This window comes from Sciurus vulgaris (assembly GCF_902686455.1).
Source record: "Sciurus vulgaris genome assembly, chromosome: 3".
Classification (NCBI taxonomy): domain Eukaryota; kingdom Metazoa; phylum Chordata; class Mammalia; order Rodentia; family Sciuridae; genus Sciurus; species Sciurus vulgaris.
This window is the reverse complement of record NC_136463.1, coordinates 5876934-5887523: the sequence shown is the minus strand read 5'-3', so window position 1 is coordinate 5887523 and position 10590 is coordinate 5876934. Positions and strand designations below refer to the sequence as shown.

The window sequence follows — 10590 nt, the reverse complement described above, 5'->3', positions numbered from 1 at the left end:
TCCCGCCCCTCCCCCCTCCCTCCGCCGGATCGGGAGAGAGGACCGTCCCGGCCGCGCAGTCGGGCTGTCAGTCAGCGCCCTCGACCCCGCCCCCACGCGCGCCAAGCCCCGCCCCCATTCGCGCCCGTCCAGACCCTGGGCACTGGCCAGATCAGCGCATGCGCGCAGGTGAAACGAAGCAGGGGCGTGATGGGGGAGGCTGGGGGTCTCGGGCAATAGTTCGCGCTGCTAGGTGCGCGTTGTGGATTCCGGGCGAGCTAGGATCTAGAGTCTAGACAGAAGGATGAGATACCCTGGATATGACTCGGTGAGAGACGTGACGTGAAGGGGTTTGGCAAGACCCGGGGAACCCACTTGGAGAGCCCCCTTCCTCTTTGTCCCACCCCTCCAGAGACTCCTGGCGACCTCGGCCCGCGACCTGAGTCAGCTAGCCACCGGACTCTGCTGGTCGGAGCAATGATGACATCTAGCGGACGGTGCCAGGACGGCCCCGGTGGCGACGGCGGGGACCCCAGCCTCGAGGAGGTGCTGTTGGAGGGCTGGGGTGGCGCTTCAGCACCAGCGGGAGCCGGACAGCGCCTCCCACCCCCAGGCCCTCCAAACCCAGCTTTGGAGCTCCTCGGAAGGGACACAATGGCAGACCCTGAAGGAATTCAGAACTTCTCTGGGCCGCTCCCGACAGACCCAGGAGGCCTCCAGTTAGCAAAGCTGCAATTCGAGAACCCACCGTTCTCCCCTCTCTAAGCCCCTCTTCCCTCCTTGCCCAGCCTGGCGGAGAGAAGGGTCACACGTCTGTCTGTTCATACTACACTTCCCGACGCCAGTTCAAGTTTTCCAAGAGAGGGTCCCGGAAGAGGACTGGGGACAGGGCAGGAAAGCTGCACATCCAGAAACCTGCAAGCTAAACTCAATCCCCGGAATCGAGGTACACGTGTGTGGGCCGGCGCTAGGACCTAGGACAACCAGGAAGGTGGAAAACCAGCGGGTTAGCAGGGGTGCTGGAGGAGCCTGGTCGGATCCGCCGGCGCTAGGGCGGCGCGGAGTTCCGGCGGTGGGCGGGGCGCGGGCGGGGCCTGGGTGGCGCGCGCGCTTCCGCGGACCGAGGCCCGATGGAGCCCGAGCGAGAGCACGCGGCCGTGGAGGTGCCCGCGGGGCGCGTGCTCAGGTGCCGCGCGGGGGTCCTGGGGCAGCGTGGGGGGCGCGGGGTGAGTGGCGGGTAGTGAGAGGGGTCCGGGCCCAGCAGGGTGGCCTCGAGCTCGGCGCCGACCCCTGTCCCTTTGTCCCCCAGTGCAGCGGAGCTCCTGGCTGCCCGCTCACGGTCCCAGAAGCTGCCCCAGCGGTCGCATGGCCCCAAGGACTTCCTCCCGGACCGCTCGGCGACCCAGGCCGAGCGGCTGCGCCTCTGTCGCGCAGAGCTCTGGCAGCTGCTGGCCGAGGAGCGCGTGGAGCGCCTGTGAGGGGGATGGGCCGGGTGGGCTGGGTGGGGGGCGGCTGGGAGGGGCGCCTCGACCCCGCCGCGGTCTCGGGTCGCCAGAGACGACCCTCCCTTCTCCTCGCTAGGGGCAGCTTGGTGGCAGCTGAGTGGAGGCCAGAAGAGGGCTTCGTGGAGTTGAAGTCTCCTGCGGTGAGCGACCGGGCTCAGTGACAGGGATCTCTGCCCTCCTAGTGATGTAGGACAGAAGAGGTTGGACACCCGAGGGATTTTCAGGAAGCAGGTTTATTGGCTGCAGGGTATGGAGGTGCTGTCACCTCGAGTCTGGAAATTCTTGTAACTTTATACCTACGGTAGGGGGCGTATGGAGGTTGACATTTTTGTAGGAGTCTACATAAAAGGCTTTTTTTTTTTTTTTTTTTTGAGTTCACAAAAAGTGCTTTTTGCCCCACTTTTTTAGATTAGTCCAAGTGTTACGATGTGCGTGAGAATTACAGACCACCACGCTTATTGAGCCAAATTGAAAGGGAAAAAAAGTCCTTTAATGAGCAAGCCAGGCAAATGACTGGGAGCAGGCTAGTCCCTCAAAGAACTCCCAGCACTTGAGTACTGGATGCACAGAGTTTATAAGGGCAAAAGCCACAAGGACAGTTGAGTCAGATGCAGGTCAGAAAGACCTTGTTGAGACAGATATTTTGATCAAATGAGAGAATTGTTTTGGCTATGCATTTCAAAGTTATTTTTGTTATACATCAGGGCCATAGGGCGGGGGGAAGGTCCTAATGTACTGTCAACATAGACACAGATGTCAGGAGGCAGAAAAGAAAACACTTTAAGCAAGCGTGAAATAGAGTCAGGTCAGAACAAAATGGCCTTACTTTGGTTCTCTTACATTTCAAGAATCTTACAAGTTTCACCCCCAAAACGGAAGTAACATCTTCAAGTCTGTGGCCAAACTTAGCTTTTGCAAAACAGAGCAAACAGGAAAACAGGAAATCTTAACCTACACTGAATTTTTTTCTTTCAGAAATTCCTGATATTCTGTTAATAAGAACAGTTATGGCGAGGGTCTCTGGAGCAGCTTAATTAAGATTCTTTGGTGGAGGAGGGTGCACCACTACTTGTTCCTTTGTGACTCTTGCTCCGGGTCCCTTACAGGGTAAATTCTGGCAAACCATGGGCTTCTCAGAACAGGGCCAGCAGCGGCTTCACCCCGAAGAGGCTTTGTATCTGTTGGAGTGTGTGAGTGGAGTCCCCAGAGAGTCCCCAGGGGAAGGGGCAGGACCAAAGAATGGGAAGGACATGTTTCTACTAGAGTGAAAGTATATACAACATTTCCAGTGAACTTGTAACTAGACTTGTTAGAGAGGGAATTCCATGCAGGGAGCAGGGATTCCTGTTTAAATAAGGGTGCCTTCTCACTTTGCTGGTTGTTCATATTCTTGCTGGAACACTGGGAGGTAGTGGTGGGGAGATAGTGCCAGGAGCTGCCCATGGCTGTGGCACCGCAGGAAGGATGCACAGCTGAACTGTTGTCCCCATTTCCAGGGCTCTATTCAGCTCTTCCACCAAGACCTGCCACTGTCTATCCAGGAGGCCTACCAGCTGCTGCTGTCTGGGGATACTGTGACTTTCCTGCAATACCAGGTAATTGTCACCTCCCCTCTCCCGCCACACTATCAAGAGCCTCCATTCATTAGATCAGTGAGCAGTGACAAGTACCATTAAAGTGTCAGGCACAGTGTCACATGCTGGGGGGCTATAAGACAGACAAGGACTGTGTTGTCACGGGGCTCACTTTTTTTTTTTTTTTTTGGCGGGGGGGGGGGGGGTGCTGGGGATCGAACCCAGGGCCTTGTGCTTACAAGGCAAGCACTCTACCGACTGAGCTATCTCCCCAGCCCCAGGGCTCACATTTTAATGGTGGCAATCAAATAAAAAATAAGCAAATGAACTGTTGACTTTACAGAGAACTAGATGCTAGATAGAAGATGAAGTAGAGGAGAAGTGATAGAGTCTGGGATATTTAGGTGAGAGAAGAAAGACTGGGGTGAGCTAGATGAAAAAATGGATAAATCTCACATGTGGAGAAAGAATGGATAGGACTTTGTCAATGGATTGGATTTCTGGGTTGAGGATAGAGAAGAATCAAGGATTATGCCCATGATTTGAGCATGAACCAATGGTTGAATAGTAATATCATCTACTGGCTGGGAAGACCCAGGGAGGAACAGATTTCAGAAGATGAAGCCACTCAGAAGAGCTCTATTTAAGAAAAGTTAATTTTAAGGTGCTTCTTGGACATCCAAGTGAGGATGTCAAACAGACAATTGGATACAGACCCTGGAGTCTGGGGAGAGGTCAAGGTGAGAGTCATAAATGTGGATATCGTAAGCACGTGGGTGGTATGTGAGCCATGGGTCTGAGACCTGGGATTCACCACATTTGGTAAGGTGAGGAGGAATATAGGACCAGATATTAAGGAGTGTCTCATGACACAGGAGAAAAACAAGTGGCATCACTGAAGCCAAGAGAAGGCCCTCAGAGGAGGAAATGGTCAACCTTTTTTTTGAAGGCTGTTTAGAGATCAAGCAAGATGGGAGACATTCCCTGACAGATCCCTCTGATATGGACGAGGAACACAAGGATGGACACGTGGCTTTTTACTAGAGACTGTTCCCACTGGTGACTGTGGAGAGGTGGGGTGACGATGTCTACCACCTTCTCCCAACTTTTTGTCCAAACTTAGTATCAAAACATTCTAGGGCAGGGCTAGGCTTATAGCTCAGTGGTGGAATGCTTGCCTCCCACTGTGAAGCACTGGTCCTCAGCACCACATAAAAATAAACAAACAAAGGTATCATGTCCACCTATAACTATATACTAAATATATTTATTAAAAAAAATAGCTCCTGGGCTGGGGAGATGGCCCAGTTGGTAGAGTGCTTGCCTTGCAAGCACAAAGCCCTGGGTTCAATCCCCAGCACAGCAAAAAAATAAAAAATAAAAATAAAAATAAAAAAAGCTTCTAAGAAAATACATTGTAGGCGTAGCTCTCCTGTTTCATCACTATCAGGTTTTTGGGATTTGTGTTTAAGTCAAGAAATTGTTGCCGTGAGTGGTGGCACACTCCTGTAATCTCAGTGATTCAGGAGGCTGAGACAGGAGGATTGCAAGTTTGAGGCCAGTCTCAGAACTTAGACCCTGTATTAAAAATAAAGAACTGGGGCTGTAACTCAGTGGTAAAGTGTCCCTGGGTTTAATCCCTAGCACCACACAATAAGTAAATGAATAAATGAATGAATGAATAAATAAATAAATATTGCTAAGTGTCATTTGTGCCTAAAATAAGAGGACAGGAGTTCAGAGATAGGTCTTACTTTGGGGATGTTTAGAATGCCATGTGGTCCGAGCAATTCCAGGGTTTGTACAGGAGGAGCAAGGGAGTGCATGTGGGAAATGGCTTATGTCTGGAGAAACTATTTGATGTTTTTAAGAGTGAACATCTGAGCTTTGTTTTGTTTGTTTGTTTGTTTGTTTCTTCTGTTGAGGTCTTCAGCCACCTGAAGAGATTGGGCTATGTGGTTCGACGATTCCATCCGAGGTAAGTCAGTATCCCTTTCTTATTCATTCTAGTCCTGGGACCCTAGGTAGGAAGTGGCCTTTCCTTACCTAAAACCTTTGGCTGGAGTGCAGCTCCCTGGACATGGACCATGGGTCTGTACTTCGTAGAGAGGCATATGGGGACAGATCCCGTCATTATGTTTTACACTAGGTTATCAAATCAAGATCCATCTACAGATAAGGACTACACACCTGCAGCTCATTGTGAATACTGAGATGCAAACGGGCAAATCCTTTATTTTCTAAAAGCGAGATCTATATTAGAGAAATAATCATGGCTGTGCACAGAGGTTCCCATGAGAACATTCATTCATTCAGCAATCTCGTTGACCACTTACTGGTGTTAGGCCCTGCACTTGTTGCTGAGGGACAGCAGATCCAAATCCTGCCCCACACAATTTGCATTTAGTGTGGAATGTACACTAAACACCATCACTTTACAAACTCAGAAACAGCCTAAGAGCTGTTTATCTCTTAGAGCAGTGTTGTTCCCATAGAACTTCCTGTGCTGATGAAAACGTCCTTGTCTAATATATGTGGCTTGTGCAGTTGTGGGACTGAATTTTTCACTTCATTTTAATTGAAATTTAACTTAAATAGACACTGTAGCAAGTGGCTACTGTATCAAACAATGCAACATTGGAAGAGAGAAAAGAATTCATGGCAGAGCCAGGTGCTATGGCATACATCTGTAACCCCACCAACTCTGGACCCTGAGGCAGGAGGATCCAAGTTCAAGGACAGCCTCAGCAACTTAGCAAAGCACTAAGGAAGACCCTCTCTGACGATAAAGAAAAAGGGTTGGGGAAGTAGCTCAATGGTAAAATGCCCCCAGGTTCAATCCCCTCTGCCCCCCCGCCCCCCCCCCCAAAAAAAAAAAAATCATGGCAGGGAAGAATACTATACTATAGTGCTAAGGGACTGAGTCCATAGTATATCACTGAATGGGGAAAAAAAGGGGATTAAGCAGTGTGTTAGTACAATGCCATTTTTGTGAGAAAAAGACATGGGGAAGGGCTAGTCATTATTCACGTGTGTATACATACATATATAAGAAACAAAAATGTTACTGGAGGTTATCCAAGGTTTTTATTTTTATCTTTGTTTATCTGTTTTGTTCAAGTTTTCTGGGTTCACCAGTGATTAATTGTTCATTTATATCTTTATCAAACCCTGAGCCTTATTCACACCTGGCAAGTGTTCTGTCACTGAGCTGTGTCCCCTTCTGATTAATCACAGATTGCTGGCTCTTCAGGAGCCCCAGATCCAAGTCTCTGCTTAGAGGTGTTACTGGTGATATCCAGAGCCTAGGAAAAGGCACATCGTGGCCCCTGTGGCTGTCCCCATGTGCCTTTCACGCACATCTGCTCACAGCCTTACTCTTGGGTGTGGCTCTGACCCTTGTGCTGACTTGTCCTCTTGGCCAGTTCCTCAGGAACCCCGCCAGGAGCACCAGTGTGAGGAAGTGGATCTGTTGTCCACCTGCTGTTCATTCTCACTCCACAGCTCTGTCCTGTCCCCTTACGAGAGACAGCTTAACTTGGATGGCTGTGCCCAGCGCCTGGAGGATGGGACTAGCAAGAGGAAGCGGAATGCCCGCTCTGAGTAATGCTCCCCACTGTGGTCATTAGCTGAGAGTGCTGGTGTCTGGGACCTTGAGGGATGCATGGGCTTAACAGCTGGGCTTGGGCAGTTCTCCCACGGCCTTAGGGAGACAGCAGAGGACCTTCTTCCTTAGCTCGCGGGGGTCTGTGCACCTTGCCAGTCAGGAGCTGATGTGCTGCTCTTTCTCCCATGTGCCTCAGGTCTCTTAGTAAGAAAGCCAAGGCCCTGGAGAGCTGCCTGCCACCCACAAGCCTGGCAGCCTCCAGCCCCCCTGACTGCAACCAAAATAGCCATTGTCCAGTGGAGAAACCGCAGGAGTCAAGCCCTGCAAAAGGTCCAGGAGTCACCATTCCGTTTCTGGGATCCCTGGAGCCCTGCGCTAGTCTGACCAGAGAGGGTGTGGGGTATGACCAGGAGAGTGGCAAAGTGGAGAATGGAGTCAGGGGGGCTCGGAAGCCACGCTGGAACTTTGAGCAGATCTCCTTCCCCAACATGGCTTTGGATGGGCGCTACACCCTCCTATCTGCCCCAGCCCCAGAGTTGCTCCCAGCCAACGTTACTGGGCGGGAGATAGATGCTGAGTCCTGGTGTCAGAAGCTGAACCAGCGGAAGGAGAAACCCTCCCAACGGGACCAGGAACGACAAGCAGAGGCCCAGCAGTTCCACGAGGACATAAACACAGACCCTGAGGTGCGGTGCTGCTCCAGCTGGCAGGAGTACAAAGAGCTGCTGCGGCGGCGAGACATGCACAAGAGCCAGAGCTGCCCCCGACACCTGTGGGGTCAGCCCATCACCCCCTTGCTGAGCCCAGGACAGGTGGATTCCCCAGGTACCCCTTCACCCTGCCATAGCCCTGCAGCCTACTGGTAGCTGAAAATCACGACTTTGAAAGGGTCATGGATTGACCAGGAGTAGATGAAGCTTAAGATGTGGGAGGAGAGAGCTACAGGATAGAGTGGAGCCAGTGAGGACAGTCAGTTCTGCAGGCTTCAGTAGCAGCGCCCACAGGGGCAGGTTTAGCCATTGTGGGTCAGTCCAGGGAGATGAGGGTGAAACTGTGCCTGCATCCTTAAAACCGTAACCAAGATAACATCTCCTCCCCTCCAAACCTGTTAGCTGGAACATGGAAGTGTTATCTTGGCTAAATTAAAGGATAACTACTGTCTGCTCTTGGTTTTAAGCACAGGGAACTAACAGGGCAAGAATTGCCTAAGCTAAATGTAGTAGCAAATTCAGAACTACTAAAAAATCATCACAGGGACATGGTAGACTAGAGGTGTCTAGATTGGGGTCACCAAATCAGTTAGAATTGAATTTCAGAGAACAACTAATTTCTGCCATGGGCCTGGTGGTACACAACTGTTAATTACAGCTACTCAGGCTGAGGCAGGAGGATTCACACTCAGCCTGGGCAACTTAGTAAGATCCTGTATCAATCTAAAAAAAATAAATAGGGCGGGGGATGTATCTCAGTGGCAGAGTGCCCCTAGGTTCAATCCCCAGGATAGTAAAAACAGAAACAAACATAATTTTTTGGTATGTTGCAAATATTGAATGGGACATGCTGTACTACAGAAATTGTGGTAAGTCTGGCAACCCTAAATTAGATGGCAGATTCAGCAATGTGAAGGGAGTGGATAAAAAGTCAACTCCCCTCCCATCTCCCCAACACCTGGTTTTCACTGTTCTGTAGCCCTGGCCCTTCAGCATATCTCCATGCTGCAGACAACACACCTAGCTGATGGAAGTGCTGGGTAAGTTTCCAAGTGGTGCCTGTTTCCATAATTACCTCAGCTGTTAGGTGAAGTGACAGCTGGGATTTGGATCCTAGGGTTAGTGGTGTGCTGGAGGATGCCTTTTGGGACTCTTTCACACATGCTTTAGCTCCTCAAAATAGCTAAGGTTCACTTGTGTTGGTTGGCGGGAAGAATGACGGGTGGGAAAAGGTTTGGAGTCCCTCCCTTTTAAGCAGCACCTTACAGCTTCAGTTTCCCTGGACAAGGCCACTTCCTGGAATTGGTGATGGGAAAGGGTGTGGTGGAAAGGAAATGTGAGAAAAAGAGTCTTCGTCCTAAGGTTTCTCACTCTATTCTCAGGCTGCTGGAGAAGTCTGGGGGCTTGGAGATCAGTTTTGATGTTTACCAGGCTGATGCTGTGGCCACATTCCGAAAGAATAACCCTGGCAAACCCTATGCCCGGATGTGCATTAGTGGGTATGAGATGAGCAAGCACTACTCCTGGCTGCTGTCAGTTTTCCTGTGAACCATGTGGACTTTCTCTCCCCCTCCTCTCCTGGGCCAGTTTGCCAATCCCTGAGAAGAACCTGAGGTCCAGAGAGGTTAAGTAATATATATGAGGCCACACAGCCAGTTAGTGCCATAGGAGCTCAAGCTTCCCAACCTTGTTAGAATTTTCTAACTGCTGCTTGTTAGCTTGTTAGAATTTTCTGGCAGTCTCTCCTATGCCGCTGTAGTCCTGGGCTCACCCAGCAGAAGGGATGTGGATCAGAGGGATTTACAAGCTGAGTGGTGAGAACCTAGTGATTCCTAACTCCCTTACCCATCTAGAACTCTGGGTCTCTCTTGGAGAACTCATCAGAGTCAGGATGGAGGCAGAACTCAGGGGCTCCCAACTGTCTTCCCTGAGAGCTTCAGAAGAGCTGGCATCCTGGGGCTTATGGGTGGGCTCAGGCCTAATCTCAGACTAACTCTTATCCCTACAGATTTGATGAGCCTGTCCCAGATCTCTGCAGCCTCAAGCAGTTGTCCTACCAGAGTGGGGATGTCCCACTAATCTTTGCCCTGGTGGATCATGGGGACATCTCCTTCTACAGCTTCAGGGACTTTGCGCTACCTGGGGATCTGGAGCGCTGACTGCAGCTCTGAGGGTGCTGGCGCCTCCTCTGGGAGACCTGAACTGCTTGCTCTCAGGGACCATCTCGGCTGTCTCCTGTACTGACACTCTTACCTGTAGGGGCCAGTGTGGGCCTTGCTTGGCCCTGGGTGTCTGATACTTGCAGGAAAGTGAAATCCTGCCCCACATCCTAACCCCCTTGCCTGGGCTCTGCAGCTTCCAAGTCTCAGCATTCCTGAGAGTGCTGTCCTGCAGTGACCCTCTTGGAACTCAGGACTAGATTTCAGAGGCCCAGGAGGCGGAGCAGAAGAGAGGACTCTGTGCCTTTAACGAGAGGGTGCCTGTTTTGTGCCATAAAACCAAAGCCATTAAAAAATATATATCTTTTTTTCTGCTGTGGCTGGATATGCTGGACCACCTCCACCCTCTGCTTTACCCACTTAGGAGGGGTGCCTCTTTCCACAGGCGTAAGTCAGGACAGCAACTTCAAAACTTTCCATGAGCTTGGGTTGACAGAAGGGATGGGAAGTTGCAGGTCTCCTGTAAGGTACTCCAAGAAGGGTGGCCAGCACTCCGTTGTCTCTTCCCTGAGCGCAGCCCAGTCGGGGTAGAAAGGTGGTCAAGAGGGGCCAAGTCAGTGTGGCCTCAATTCCGGTCACTCGGAGTGACCACAAGCTGTAGTGCCATGGTTGGCCCCTTCTGTACCTGCCCCTCTTCACTCCAACCCCCTCCCTTGCTTGAGCTCTGTGACTGTCCCTTGAGACTTAGGGCCCCAGCCTGCCTCCACAGTAACAGAAGACGGGAGCCAACCCCAGGGGAAGGTGCTTTGCTGCCAAGCCCTCTTCTCTACAACCCTACCCGTGGGTCCTGAAGCCGGGTTTTGTGTCCGCCAGTCACTCTCACCGCTGAGCGCTCTCGAGGAGCTGGCCGGGCTGTGCCCCTTTGGGGGCGAGTCGTGGGAGGGTCAGCTTCCTCCAAGAGTTGATCTGGGAGGCGGCTGGGGGCTGCCTCGGGTTCCGGGAACTATTTCCTCCTCCAGGAGGCGGCGGGACACTGGGCGTGGCGCGCCGTCCTTC

General features: G+C 51.5%; 1 protein-coding gene across 4 annotated transcripts; it reads left to right on the top strand.

Moving 5' to 3' along the window:
- The first annotated feature begins 147 nt into the window (after positions 1-147).
- Positions 148-9901, top strand: TSEN54 (tRNA splicing endonuclease subunit 54). 4 transcript variants are annotated; one of them, XM_079134236.1, is made up of 11 exons: positions 148-925; positions 1289-1453; positions 1561-1624; positions 2591-2674; positions 2981-3079; positions 4992-5036; positions 6492-6661; positions 6862-7490; positions 8355-8415; positions 8758-8874; positions 9384-9901. In XM_079134236.1, exons 4-11 carry the CDS (start codon positions 2609-2611, stop codon positions 9532-9534), a joined length of 1338 nt encoding a protein of 445 aa, XP_078990362.1. In that variant the 5' UTR covers positions 148-925; positions 1289-1453; positions 1561-1624; positions 2591-2608; the 3' UTR covers positions 9535-9901. The 4 variants fall into 4 exon arrangements, with proteins under 4 accessions (XP_078990362.1, XP_078990359.1, XP_078990360.1 ...); XM_079134233.1 differs by lacking the exon at positions 148-925 and adding an exon at positions 1073-1165; XM_079134234.1 differs by lacking the exon at positions 148-925 and adding an exon at positions 1073-1165 and having other exon boundaries at positions 4984-5036; positions 6563-6661.
- The last annotated feature ends 689 nt before the right edge of the window (positions 9902-10590 follow it).